The 14936-nt window shown below is 40.1% G+C and overlaps 1 protein-coding gene and 1 long non-coding RNA gene across 2 annotated transcripts in view; both read left to right on the top strand.

Moving 5' to 3' along the window:
- Window positions 1–9955, top strand: part of LOC148723787 (uncharacterized) — a 31365-nt gene extending 21410 nt beyond the window's left edge. Inside the window, exon 3 of the long non-coding RNA XR_015992001.1 lies at window positions 9189–9955. This is a non-coding gene — a long non-coding RNA (uncharacterized LOC148723787). The remainder of the gene's footprint in view (window positions 1–9188) is intronic.
- LOC148723788 (uncharacterized) lies at window positions 204–1600 on the top strand. The gene has a single exon (XM_088732074.1). It carries the CDS (start codon window positions 234–236, stop codon window positions 1041–1043), a length of 810 nt encoding a protein of 269 aa, XP_088588200.1. The 5' UTR covers window positions 204–233; the 3' UTR covers window positions 1044–1600.
- Window positions 9956–14936: the final 4981 nt, after the last annotated feature.

The raw sequence follows: 14936 nt of genomic DNA, 5'->3' as shown, positions 1-14936 counted from the left end.
TGATCTTTGAAAGGTATGACCACACGAACAATGGATATTGGCTCTTTGGGCGTCTGTGTGGGCTGCGTACCAACAATTCTTGATTGTAAGAAGGTGTTAATGGTAGAATTTACCAGGCATTCCGGGTATTTAAGCCGTGCGAAAACTTTCTTTAGGCGATAACACTCATCAGAGAAATGGGCCCAGGAGGAAGATAATCGGTGTGCGCGATCCACACTTCGTTCAAATTCACCATGGAGAAGAACAGCAAGCTTCCTTTCCTTGGCACCGAACTACTCAACCATGCACCTCGGATTGAAACCAAGGTATATGTGAAACCAACAAACATGGGCCTACTATTACACTACCAAAGCCATGTAGACAATCGCTACAAACGGAGCTTGCTGAAAACTATGCTGGATCGCGCACACCGATTATCCTCCTCCTGGGCCCATTTCTCTGATGAGTGTGATCGCCTAAAGAAAGTTTTCGCACGGCTTAGATACCCGGAACGCCTGGTAAATTCTACCATTAACACCTTCTTACAATCAAGAATTGTTGGTACGCAGCCCACACAGACGCCCAAAGAGCCAATATCCATTGTTCGTGTGGTCATACCTTTCAAAGATCAGGAATCAGCAAATTATGTTAAGAAAGAGCTCAAGAATCTTCGCATGAAGGTGCAGACAACTGTCCAGCCAGTATTTTTTAGCCGCAAAGTTGGCCAAGATCTTAAAGTACGAGAAATCAAGCCCCAGATTGTCAACCAACAACGCGTCGTTTATCAATTTCAATGTGACCTGTGTGATGCGGGTTATGTGGGCTATACACGCGGACACTTACACACACGCGTGGATGGACATAAACGAAAGGCATCTTCAATATATAAACACTACCACGAACGGCACAGCGAAGTCCCGAAAGACCTACTGAAACGTTTTAGCATTCTGAAAAAGTGTAGTAACAAGTTCGATTGTTTGGTGAACGAAATGCTTTTCACCAGAGACTTAAAACCCACTCTGAACGTGCAAAGCGATTCAATTCGCGCAAAAGTATTTGTTTAATTAGCTCGTAACATATTTATGCTAATTTAGTTTTACACCTTGCCACAAACTTTATTTTTTATTTCTACTTGACAATGGCGTCATGATGACACCGAAACGTCGGTTTTTATCGTTAGTTTTTGCTAGTCTTTGAATTTAACAGAGAGATCTTTAATTATCCCTAGTTAAAGGTTCCCCCGATTATCTTGAATTTCCGTTGTTAAAAATTAGTTTTTTTTCGATACTCCGGTTACTTATTTCCTAAAGTATTTGCGTGCCAAATTTCGTGAAATTCTAATGAGTGGTTCTCAAGAAAAAGGCATATTTCCGAGAAAGCAATTTTCTATTCAATCGCAATTTTTTGACTTACTACGCATGCGCTCCATTTAACTGGGTCCTTTTGGTAACGACGAAAAAGCTGTGAATTGCTGGGTTCTTTGCACCGTTAACTTTTCTAACACGTCTTTAATTTGTAATAAAAGATTAAATTAAAGCCCTCAATACGTTGCGCCAACTGTAAAGAAAAGTAGCACACAAAGTGCGGATACGTGCTGAGTAAATAAAATGATCGCTCTATTGACGGCATGTTTGTTTTTTTTTGCAATCCTTGTGCACGCACTGAATTGTATCAGCAAAGGCGCGCGCGAAAACTGTGTTCGGCCACCTTAAACATATTGTGAACTCTAGCGAACAACCATCAAAAAACAAACCCAAGCGAAAAAATCTTAATGCTTAGCTTTAGTTTGCAGTCTGTGAAAGTGCAAATTTATACAATTAATAAAACAGAAAAGCAAGTAATATAAGGTAATTACCTCGAGAATTTCACGGTCTAACTTTCTCATATCTTCCGCCATTTTCAGTTTGCCATGCGAATGGAGTGAACCTGCAATAAAACGTCCAGCGGCAAAGCAGTCGCTAAAAAAATCGCTAAAAAAGTAACTATAAAAGTCGCTATAATTCAATAAGTCACTAAAATAGTGGATGGCACCTCAGGGCCACCGTAGATTCGTCCTAATATACAGCAAAAATGACCTCGTATCGTAAACCTACTAAATTCGTAGACACAACTTCGTCTTCGCTTCGAAAAAGGACTGATCGAAGTCTAACGTGCATGCGATTATGGTAGTCAATGTTCACGTGTCTATCAATCAACTAATAACTATACAAACAAAACTAGTAGTTTCAATGTGAAAGTGGGTGCTGGGATAATTTCAAAACACTCACATGTCAGTTCATTTGCTAAAGAACAATGGAATGTTCCAAGTTAACCCAAATCTCCAAATTGTAATACAGTTGCTGTGAACTTGGTATGCCATCACCGTTTCTACCATGAGGGTCAATAGTATAGAATGAACCATTTGATTCACTTAAAATAGTCAGTGACATTTCTAAAAATGACAATTGCCTGCCTGCACGGTTGTGAAATTATTCATCAATGCTGAACAATAGGAAAGGCAAGGATAAAGGGTGTCATTTGCATTGATCAGCCCTTGTCGGTGCTCTCCTTATTTTATGCTGTAAATATCACAATCAAGGTTTTGTCCTTGAAAACTCGCAAACCGCCTTTAGGCATGACCAACACATTTGATGACTTTTTAACGTCATTGAGCAAACAACAACTTAATGTTTTGCTCGAGAAGTTTTCTTTTGACTCAAAGGTTGAAAAACAATTGGACTCGACGGTCGAATGGATGCTCTACACGGATGAAATCAACTCAGAATTTGTCGATCCACATTTTGTTGAATGGTTAGCTTCAACGAGCGATCCACATTTTGAATCTGTGAGTGCAGGCTTTTCTTTCGCCTCGACGGGCAAATGTAACTCAATGGTCCAATTATTTACCTTAACGGGCATTGCTCGAAATCGATCGATACTTCCGAGTGCATTTTACGTGATGTCATCACAAGCACCCCGGTTATAAAAAAACGCAATCGACTCCGCATGTATCCGATCTTACATCCGACAAATTTTGGCTTTTTCTCGCTATTGTAAAGAATAGGCTGCTGCCTCGCTAGGGCTTGCCAGCAACAAGCATCTGATTACGAAAGATTACGAACCTGTTCTCGCTTCCGACAGCCGGTGCAGTACTCTACGAACTAAGTTTCAAGCCAACTGGGGCTGGTCACGTTGTGAGTTCGTAATATACCCGTAGATGGGTAAGAAACAAGTGAACAGATGAAAGATCAGATATTGAACTGCGGAACTGTACCCCTCTCAAGCAGAAAGCCCGTGACGATGAAATATGATAAAGAATGAACCAATAAACGAAATAGTTGTTATTGAAGTTCGTGCGTTTTCCTGATAATACATACAGCGCCTCCAAAGCAGTTACAAGCTATTGAAGAAAGACTGAAGCCAGAGATAAGGATGTTTCGACCTTTTTGTTTTAACTATATCATAACTGACTATCGTTTATATATGTATAAAAAAATAACTGCAAAGCAGGATTAACGAAATTTCGAACAATCGAGCTCATATTAACGAGAATGCGAGCATGCGAGCAGTTGCAAAAATTTTGCGAGCACGAGCGAGGAGCAACCATCTAATTCTTGCGAGCAATTAGAGCAAAGGCCAAATTTTGCGAGCACTTGAATGCGACCACTCGATACCCCTGTTGTGACACATCCCAGTGAATAATTGTAGAAGGCATCAGTTGTCAGAAGGAGTTGTCAAGCATCAGTCATGTTTTTTCTAAAGGTCAAAAACGATGAAGACGGCAAGTGACCACCCTAAAGGCTATGGTGACTTAGCTTAGGAGAGACGTAACTTGTTACCTTGAAGAACACGCGAACAAACAGATGAATGATATAAAAGAAAAAAACGAAAACAAACAAAACAAAACAAAACAAAAACGCCGCGAAATTAAAGAGTGGTTAATGACTGAACGCCCATACGAAATAAAAATTGATGAAGACGCGGTGGAAACAAATCTTGACTAAGTTTATTCAATTGAACGATCATGTACATCAGATAAATAGTCTTACTATCCAACTCAACTTCGTAGAGTATAAATAACGCCATAGACGAGTAGAAATATCACGCGGTATTTGTACTCTAGAGTACCGGTTAAAAAGGTTTTCTCGCATCGCGCTGGCAAAGAATTGGATTGTAGTTACGAAAAAAAAAAAAATGGCGGACAATTTGAATTATATTTCTGGCGACAAAGAGTAAGAATGGCTGGCAAATGTAAATCCAAGTTTATTAGATGCATTCAACGAAGAAAAACAGCTAGACAACCAGGAAATTTCTTCATTAATTGAAGAAAATAGAAACAGCAAAAGGACAACGCGCCAATTCCGTTCCGCTTCGCATACTTCTGTCACGCATTCCTCGTAAATAAATATCCGCGATATTCGCCCGCACTGAAATGATAGTTTGGCGCGTTGAATAATAAATAACTTATTAGACGTTTTGTTGTGTAGTATCGCTGAGTATTTTTACTCGTTATTTATATTTTGACTCGCCCTAAGGGCTCGTCAAAATATGGCACAACTTTTAAAAATACTCAGCGATACTGCACAACAAAACGTCTAATAACATATATTAACTACATCGCCTGCAGCGCCCGTGGGCAAGATGAAGTGAATCCTGTGTTCTAATTGGCTACCAGAGCGGGGAAGATGAGCCCATCTTGCCCGCACGGGATTGCCCGCATTGATCCCGCACATGAAAAAAACAGACTTAGAACTAAGTTCGTAATTATTGGAAAATTTCGGCGATGGAAACGCAAAAAGTGGCAGAAGATAGTCAAGATAGCCAGTGTTTGTTCTACAAACACAGTTGGTTTTCTTTCCCGGCTGTCGAAGTAAACAAGTCATTCCGATTCTTAAAGCGGGACTGTGACGAAAAACGTATCATTCCGTAAAACCTTTTTACAACAATATCTCGAATTTATGCACTTTGAATAACATATGTATGAAATATTAGAAAAATCTAGCCAACGACCGCCGAGAAAATGCAACTTTTGCGTTGCGAAATCGCCATTCCGCCATATTGCTGTTGAATAAATGAGCGGCAGGACATCGGTAACGCGTCAAAACGTAGTGACGTCATCCAATCAAGACAACTCGAAGGAAAGAGAGCTTGTAGGGAAAAATCACTATGTTTTCAAGCGAAAGTGGTCAATCATCCAGTTATTGCTCCATTCCCTCGATAGCTTCCCTTGAAAGTGATGTGAACACTACCTTTCCTGATGGAAGAACCAATGTAATTGAGGAATTTGATTTCCTTTTCCTGTAGGCGATCTTTAAGTCTATTTATTTTGGTTGTCAGCGTGTTGATTGTTTTCTTCCGACTTCGGTTTTCGTCTCTCACAAACTTGCACGCGTCGCAACTCTGGTGGAGGTATAAGTGAGTCTCTTCCTAAAATGACGAAAATGGAATATTTAATAATATGATTTGACTTTAATACGTTGGAATTCCTTGACCTGGTCATGTGTCGTTTATATGTACTGACACGATCGCGTGTGTTCGCATGCAAAATCTCTTTTGTTTTTACCTGGTTATCTATTGTTTCCTTGGCGGGAAACGAAGCCGCAAGCTCATCTGCTTTGAAATGAGAAACGGCAATCTCATCGGCGGAATTTCCCGTTAACTCCGAAGATACTTCCTGATTCCCAGAAGCATCGCTTATTAAAAGAACCAGAATCGGCAATGATTTCGGACCCGTTCGCGAAATCTGACGATGAAGATGTCGGTAGCTGCATGCAGAGATCACATAATATCAATATTTGTAGGCACTGGTATAGTTTTATAGAAGACAACTTATAGGAGAGAAAGCAACGTACAGCTGTGTACGTATAATGAGTTAAAATCAAACAGTTGAACATCACAATAACCTTCTTATCAAGTTCACTATGGATACCATCAGTGACGTTTTTTGCCGTGATCCGCTGTGGATGCACTTCGCGTTCATGGCTTATCTCTATTACAGGATTTGCCGGGCAGAGTGGCATCGCTGTCTTCGAATGAAATATCTCTTTCATAACCTATATAGATCAATTAATATTATAAATATTATAAACATTTGATAAATACGAAGTTTGAATTTTGCTGGACGGTCACGTCTTTGCATTACAATGAATGCGACTAATACCTCCACTTTGACAAACTGTCGAAAAACTATTTAGACAGATTTCCAGAATACTTTACTACAAGTTACAATAAACCAACGAATAACGAATAGTGAATGAAAGCTTGGAAAATTATACAGTTTTTGTGTTTTTTTGATATGACTATTAGTGGAATAGTTAACAATCTTTTCAATGCCCCTTTTAGATGGCATGTCCTTGAAAAACACGATTCTAAAAAATGCTCGGAAACAACAAACAGCCTTCGGGATCGACGTTTTTTCTGTGAAGTCTGACAAAAGTTCTTCCACTTCGCGGCAAGGTTTTTGTTAACGGGGGAGTCGTGTAGAGAGATTCCATCTTGTGGATTTGATCTATTGCTGCATCCCTGCACAACACATCGAGGCGAAGGCATTGTGATATGCCAGCTTTAAAATTATATAATCGTAAGATTCGAACTTTTCGCGTTTCTTACTCGTATGAAACCATGGAAATAACACTCTTGGCTTTGACAACTTTATGTCTTGGTTGATTGGATGACGTCACTACCGGTCTCCCCATACCTTCTCAGCCAGTTTCAGTACATTTCAATCGGATTTAAAAGCCTCGAAAAAGATCACCCAGAAAATACTACTTACCGTAGGAATTTAAACTCAAAAATCGATACAGTCATTCTTTAACGTTTTGAGATCCCAAACACAACATTTCATTGTGATCGGAGAAACTGACGTTTTTCGTCATGCACAGTCCCGCTTTAATAAAGCGAAGTCTTTTTGCTGTATAATAAGTCCTTTATTAACCAAGCTAGTTCGGTCAAGATGGCTAGATATTAGCCTCATTCTTTTTTCGCATTTTTATGAACCTCGACTTCGTCTCGGTCCACAAAATGCGGAAAAAACAACTCAACGCATATATATCGGAGGAAATAATTGAAGTTAGGGGAAAAAAAACAGTAAATGATTGAATAAGTGAGCGTGCGAGCAAATAATTAATAATACTACAGATCGATGAAAGAATCGACAAAGAAACGAAAAAATAATGAGCAAAGGCACAGGCTAACGAGCGAATAGTCAAGTAAACGAACGATGGAAAGGTGTAAGAGGTCGTTGGCAACGTTTTACTAATTTCTTACTAATTGTTTGTCGTTACTTCTGACAAAGTTTCTCCATAATCAAAAATGCGTGAGCAACTGAAAGCAACGTTAATAGAGTTGAAAGTGATTGCTGTATTAGACTTGATTATTAAACAGTGATTAATTGTTATCTGCTTAGACTTTCACTCAACAAACGAGCGCTGCGATTGGTTGATTCCTGGTCACGTGCCCCCTGATCGAATTTGTCTAAACATGTATCAAAGCACTTATGTTTCCAAGGGATAAGTTTTTAAAGAAACTATGGTGCTGCGTCGGTGGGAGTGACAAGGTAATTTGGTAATATCAACTAAGTTGAACTTGTGAATTAGCCACCGTAAAGAGTTAAAAAGCGGACGTTTCGAGCGTTAGCCCCTCGTCAGAGCGACTTTAAAGTTTCAATTTATCAGGAATCTCGAGAAAACAAAATTGAGTAGTTTCCCGAGGGATCATACCTTAAGTGTATATTGTTGACCGCTCGCGATTCCTATGGACAGGACGCGCACGAACTCTAGACTATAGAGCTATCTATTCTGTCACTAAATATAATGAAAGAACACTGGTAACGAAAAGATGTTTTAAAGAAACATCCGCGATAAGGCACTCAGATGAGTTACCAATATTACTATCTCAAGAAAAAAAGCTATCGGATCTCTCATTGTATTCGGATTTTGGAATTCTAATTGAAATATTTGACATCCATTATTTTCCAATCAGAGTATTCGATAGCATATTTAATTTTCATTAAGGTCTAGAGGGTCTAACGCGGCAGGAAAAGAACGGCGGAAAATACGAGTTAAAAAACTCTGAAAGTTCAGCTTGATCATTTGTTGCGAATGCAATGCTACTTAGCAGGGAGGTAGCGTCTCTCACGCAAGATAATCGAGATGCGCGCGTGTCAATCTATTTACGGACAAGGAGGTGTTAGGGAAGCTCGACCAAAGTGTGATTACAAATTTAAATCAAATGAAACAACTTAAGAAAACACGTGGTGACTCCTATTTTTAATGCCATTGATCGAACTTAAGAAAAAAGCCTATAAAACTCAAGATTAATTTCTCATTCACTGCAAAAACTGTTTCTCTAGTATCTTAGATTGCCATCGCAATACTGCAATCTTAAAGAAACATAATTAATTCTTCTTGAAGTTAAAAAGAGAAAAACTCACAACAAACAAACAAGCAAACAAATTGGAAGACCTCTTTCTGTTTTAATTGACTTGACGTCAGCATATCAAGACTCACTTATTTTTTGCAAGGTTTGAAAAGAATCTATAAATACAGTAAGGGGGCCACCTTATAACAAAGATTGATTTTAATTATGTGTACAGATAAATTCCAAAGAAAAATCAAGGTGAAAAATAAAAGCAAAAATCAAGGGTGGTTTCAGAGCTGTAGCGTTGCTAAGATATTCTTACTTGTCTGAAAATAAAGTGAACAAAACTTGCTGAGAAAAAATTCAAATTTAAAACGAGGGAAACCAACGTAAGCCAGTTTTCAACTCCTGTTGGGTGAGTGGAATGTTAGTTAAGATAGCTTAAGGAAAGTAGTTCGTGCTAGCTCATGATTTGGAACTATTTGTAATTTCTGACATGCCTTGCTATTGGTAGAAAGACATGGGTAAAACAATGTAAGCTATCTGTCTATTGCCCACCTCTGGGTTACTGGGTCATGAGTCTTGCTTAATCCCTGGCTGTCCTTAACACAAACCTTAAACACCGACCGACTAACTTCCTTCAATTGGTCAAGGAACAAAACAGGTCATTACTTTAAATTTACAGTAATGTCAGCCCCACTCAAAATACAACTGAAATCTGAATTAATAACTTGAGAGGTAGTTCTCAAGGCTTTTTGCAAAAATTAAGACGCCAAATAGGATATATGCCTTAATCAATTCCTTAATCTTCATTGTATGCCATTGCAGACCCCGGTTGTTTTTTAACAATATACGCACTTTGTCTTTTGCAGCAACAACATTCCAGAGATATGGACAGTAGAGCAACTAAAAACACAAAAACCAACCCAAACCCGAACAAAGAAACAAATCAACGAACAGATGAAAGGGTAATGGTAAAAAATTAGCTCATATAAATATATTACCTCTATCCAAACGTTTAAAATGTTTTTACAGCGACCTTATGAGTTGTCCTACAATGCACTTGTGGTATTTTCGTGACTTCCAGATATCAAGACTGTAGGTGACTCGTAAAATGGGTTTTTACGCGGGCTTCCGAAGGAAAGCCCAAGTCTGAAAAAGCAAGCCGTTTTGGTCGCCGAAAGGTGGGGTCATGGTCTCAAGCGTTCCATGCGCAAACCGCGGAAAATAGGGATGGGAGCGCGACAACTTGTGTTATCGTGAGCTCGCTCTTCGTAAACAACGTAATTTACAGAATGCTGTGTTTTGTGAAGACTGCTTTGCAAAGATTCCTGTCTTATAAGCTCATCCCACACGCAAACGCACACCCCGTTCGTGGTAGGCCCACGCTAAATGATGTTGAGTGATTCGGAATGGGCCGGCCGGTCTACGAACTTCATTGCTTGAAAGCTAGCCAAATATGTGGAAAGTTCATACTAGTTCTCACGAGATAACAAACGAGCCACATGTGAGTCCAAACTACGAAAATACTGGCAAAACTGTGAGGGTCGATTTCACAACAAGCTATGATGCTGGGACGAACACCTCACTTAATATAATTGCTTAAAAAATTAAGGATATTCATGTACACAACTTCGAAGGGGGGGGGGGGCAAACAACAGCGAATTGGATAAGAATACTGACAGAGAAACTTTAATAGTAAGGTTAAATATATAAGCTTAGCTCTACCGTTAAATATCCTGTTTCTTTTACTGGTTTTATTGAGTTCAATACCTGTAAAGTACGATTGTTTCATGCGTTAGCGTTCGTTCATCGAGACTTGAAGCACGCGGGAAGTTTGGAGAGCACGAAAGATGCCTAAGAGTTTGTCGAGGTGCAGCCGAGAGCAACTTAACTCCAGCTTCTTGAGTGCTCTCCAAACTTCCTCATTGCTTCAAGTCTCGATGAACGCACAGCTGACACATAAACCAATTGCCTCCAATTGTCTTAATGTAAAACCAAGCTCTTTGATTGGTTCCTACTTGGTCGGTGTTTTGTCCTTTCGACCTCGTCCACGGATACAGTCGTAAGCCAGGCGGTTTGCGCACTCCAATTATATGTTTTATTGTTTTATTTTTTTTGTTTCAACCGCCTCTCGGTTAGCTCAATTGGTATAGCGCCGGACTGTTGTGTGGGAGGTCGAGAATTCTAATCCGGCCGGACCAACTTGACTCAGGGTCTTTAAATGACTGAGTAGAAAGTGCTGCCTTCGTAATAATATCTGCAAACGGTTAGACTTTCTAGTCTTCTCGAATAGGGACGATAAATGGAGGTCCCGTCTCACAAGCCCTTATATATGTGATTTAAATTTGTGGGAAGTTAAAGAACCCACACACTCCTCGAAAAGAGTAGGGCCCGCAGTGCCCGGTGTTGTGGTCTATCTTTGTGCAGTGTCTATCCAGGGTGAATGAGTGGGGAGGGGTAATGCCTCGCATGGACCTTGTGTTCCGTTCGCACTTACCCTTCCGGGTCTAGTCACACCCGGTAAAGTCGTTAAAACAAAAAAAAAAATAATAAAACAATTGTTTTATAACATTTTCATCGCTGTATTTTATGTATAAAGGGCAGAAATTCCCTCTCTTACGCTTCAATGCATTGTTTATTTTGTTTCGGAAAAGTATATCGTCATGCTCCAATGATATTGTCTCAGATTAGTCAAAAACTGGCAGATGAATTGATGCGTGGAAATAAAGTTAGAGTTACGATACGAGATGAAACTATTGATTGTTTGTTTTCCCTTTCTCTGGGTTCTTTCTCGGGAGTTAAAAAATCCATTCCCAAAGGAAAAGTAGGCAGATCTTTATCGGCTTGTTCGCTTGTTGCCATGTCTAGTTTAACTTTTTTGCAGAAGTTTTTCCCGTTTTTTGATAAATAATACTGAAGTCACTCGCGAAAAAAAATTTTTTGTCGAGGCATTTGTTTGCTGACGTCACCAGCGTGCACAATGGAAAATTGAAGGATGTTACTAAAACTGGTAATGTGAAATGATGAACGGGGAACGGGGAACGGGGAACGGGGAACGGGGAACGGGGAACGGGGAACGGGGAACGGGGAACGGGGAACGGGGAACGGGGAACGGGGAACGGGTGTACAGCGGTAACCCACCTGAGAATTAAAAATTGCGGAGTAAACGATATTTACAAACACTGATTTGATCGCTAGGTCGCCGCTTGCAGCGAAATTAGACGACTCGCTTTTCTTTAATCATTGCCCAGAAGAAGCCACGAAGCCTAGTATTCCGAGGCGAGAATTCGAAGTCAACGTTTCTGTAATGGCTGCCACCATTTATTCTGACGTCTCTCTTTGATTTTCCTTCCTGAAATCTGCATCTTTTGGCAGAGTTTGGGTATGTAGGTGGTTTGCATTGCCCAACAGCATTTTTTGCAGATAAGTAGCAAGGAGGTAATATCTTAGATGAACAGAAATGAGCTAGGAAACGTAATAACCAGCCTAGTTATTAAAATTACTACATGCAGATATCTGCTTACCTTACCGCAAAATAACATCAGGAACACATCTTTGTATCGACCCATAAACTTCCATGTAAACAACAGAAAAATCAAACATTGACAGAAATTTTAATAACATTTTATTTAACAGGAAAACATAAGTTATGTCTTCAAGAATGTAGGTTTATGAATTCACATTCATGCTAATGCTTACAATAATATTTACACTGCATTGATCATATTCAGGAGAAAGTGATTCCCATAATGGGCGTGAAAGTCATTCAGCTGTTTGCTTTACAACATTATTGATATTGCTAGGTTGTAACGGTGAAGATATTGGAGGTAAACTTCATTACCTTGCAGTAAAATTACTCTATGAATATAAGAATAAATGCCGCAAGCTTGTAGTTCTGAGTTGATTGTTCAAATGTTGTGCATGAATTGTTTGATACTCACCTCTCCGAGGATTTGATTTCCATGCAACCTGCAATGTGTGCCAGACAAAAACTAAATTTATGAGGCACTCAACATTTCAAAGTAAAATCCTACAATAAAACCTATACTTACCGTCCATGCTTTTTGCTCCGACGATCGCGTTCGAAGAGCACGTGCACAAAAACTAGCTGCTAGACCCTTTTAGTTCCCTTTACTCCGCCCGCGGATCTGCCTTTCCCGCATCGGTATGGTCAGCCACGAACGTACCTGCAGCCGATGTCAACGCGGACAACCTTTTAATCTTCGCTCGCGAAGTCAAGCCAACAGACTCCGCCATTTTGAATTCTCAGGCGGGTTACCGCTGTACACCCGTTCCCCGTTCCCCGTTCCCCGTTTCCCGTTTCCCGTTTCTCGTTTCCCGTTTCCCGTTCCCCTTTCCCCGTTCCCCATTCTCCGTTCTCCGTTCTCCGTTCCCCATTCCCCGTTCCTCGTTACCAATTTTAGTAACATCCAAAATTGAAGCACGCTCGCACAATTGAATTTGATTGCACGAATTTACAAGCTATGTTATAATTGTACTCAGTGTTTGGTATGAATGCTATGGCTATAAAAGAAGCCCGAGTGAACGCTCCTCGAGCGTCTAGTCAAACTTAAAATCCTGATTTGGTAAACAAAATAAAAGACTTAACTTTCAGCGATAGACCAGTTCATGAAAAATATGTATGTAAATAGCTCTCTTGACCTCAGTGTGTTTGAAAAGTTCATACTAAACTCGTCATATCAACTTGGCTACGATCAAAAACAGTAAACAAAAAAAGAACAGCAGCAGTAACAACAAATCAAAACAAAAAAATCATGCTAAAGACTTTCTGCCGGGCAAAAAGTGAAATGATTTTTCTGCAATAGTGCCCCATCTTCGGCGAAATAAATCTTTCCTTCTTCAGTGAAGTCCCAGTCGGAGGGACGCGTTATATGCAAACCAATGCTGGTGAAACCAAAAAGGTAAAGTCTGTTTACGAGCCTAGTGGCCCATCAGGCCGGTGCTTAACTCCGGTTTCTGTAGCATGAAGTGTAGTATTACTGTAAGGAGAAATCAGATGCTGATCACTCTTACGTTTTAAAGGGTAACTCTTCTGTAGTTGTATGGAGGCCTTGCTATATGTACGGTCTTCGCATGAATTTACTTCCTAATGGAAATTTGAGAGTTAATCACATCCTCGGAGAACCAGGGGCTGTGGGTCGATTTCAAGTTAGGGCGGAAGAACCCCTGGAGGCATTGTCTTACAAAACTAGTTCCAAACGGTCGCAGTCGTTGTGGCACCTGATTGGTGCCAGAAAATCTTCTTTTTTTTTTTTCTGTCCAATCAGAGTGAAGTGTGCTGTAGAGTTCTTTCTAAATTCGTGTGTTTTAATACGGACATTTACAAGATACTCAGTTGCTCGCCAAGTTTGTTTGCGCCGTGCGAAGGAGCTTTGCTCGAGGTGAAAAGTTTCAGTCCCAGCACGCAATGTAAGAGAAATCGATCACTTTAGTGTCCGCAAAAATCGTACCGGAAATTATACTGAATACTTTCGCAGGTATCACAAGAGAACGTGTTTAAAGGTCTGCGAGGTTCGTATAAAACGCAATGGTAGCAGGCGTTAATATGTCGCTTTAAACGTTAAACGAGATGTAAGCTTAAATCTTTCAAGATTTTTTGTATATTTTGCTGTAACTGAAACTTTGCCAATCCCGTGAAGTTATTTCGTCGCACGGGCCACGCAGGTTTGTCGAGCAACCAGCGCTTACGCTTACGTAGCTTTCTGTGCGCGCCAAAATCTATTCTTCGCTTTGTATTGAAGTCTTTCACAATATGGCTAAGGTTGCAGAGAACGTTAAGTTCATGGACGACCTCCAGCAAGCACTTAGAGAAAGCTTAGCTGTGTTTCCGGTTGGCGAATTAAAATCTGAACAAAAACCTATTATTATTGAGAACGTCCTGGGAAGGAGAGATGTTTTCGAACAGTTACCGACGGGGTTTGGAAAGAGCTTAATCTTTCAACTGCTGCCTGGAGTGTTCAAATTCTTGACCTCGAAAGGCCACGGATTCTCTCCTAGTCCCTTGGTCATTGTCATTTCACCTCTTTTGTCGATTGTTGAAGACCAAGTTAATTACCTTAGATCATTGGGAATAGATGCTGCTTTCATTGGGGAAAACAAATCCAAAGACCAAGATATATTGGATGGAAAGGGCGGGTTTACTTTGTTGCAAATGTTAGCTTAGTACAGGGTCATCTACCCACATCTAATCAACAAAAGTTTCCACGCTTGGCTTTTCTTTTTTTTTCAACATAGGTTGTATTGCATCTGAGCAAACCTTGACAAATGTTTCTTTAGTAGAAACTGGGAAACAGCAACAATTTGATTTTCTTGTTTGGGTACTCTGCCCACGGGAAATTTTTACCGATGCCTCTTTGTTGCAATTGGTATCTGAAACTACCAAGGATGGTGGCTTGGGCCTTATTGGCAAATTTTCAAATGGGATTCGAAAGCCCTTCTCTTTGTTGAAATTGGAGGCCGTTTGTTCGTCTTCTTGACTCGATGTTAGTAGAGAAAGGGGATATATCCTCTTCAGAGATGCTTCGGCAGGGATGACGGCTGAAGACTTAAGTTTACAATTACGCTTCCATGATGTTTCAATTCTATAGCGACAAGTG

Source organism: Stylophora pistillata, chromosome 9 (assembly GCF_964205215.1).
Source record: "Stylophora pistillata chromosome 9, jaStyPist1.2, whole genome shotgun sequence".
Lineage (NCBI taxonomy): Eukaryota > Metazoa > Cnidaria > Anthozoa > Scleractinia > Pocilloporidae > Stylophora > Stylophora pistillata.
Note: the sequence above shows the minus strand (reverse complement) of the source record. Positions and strands in the feature narration are given on the sequence as shown.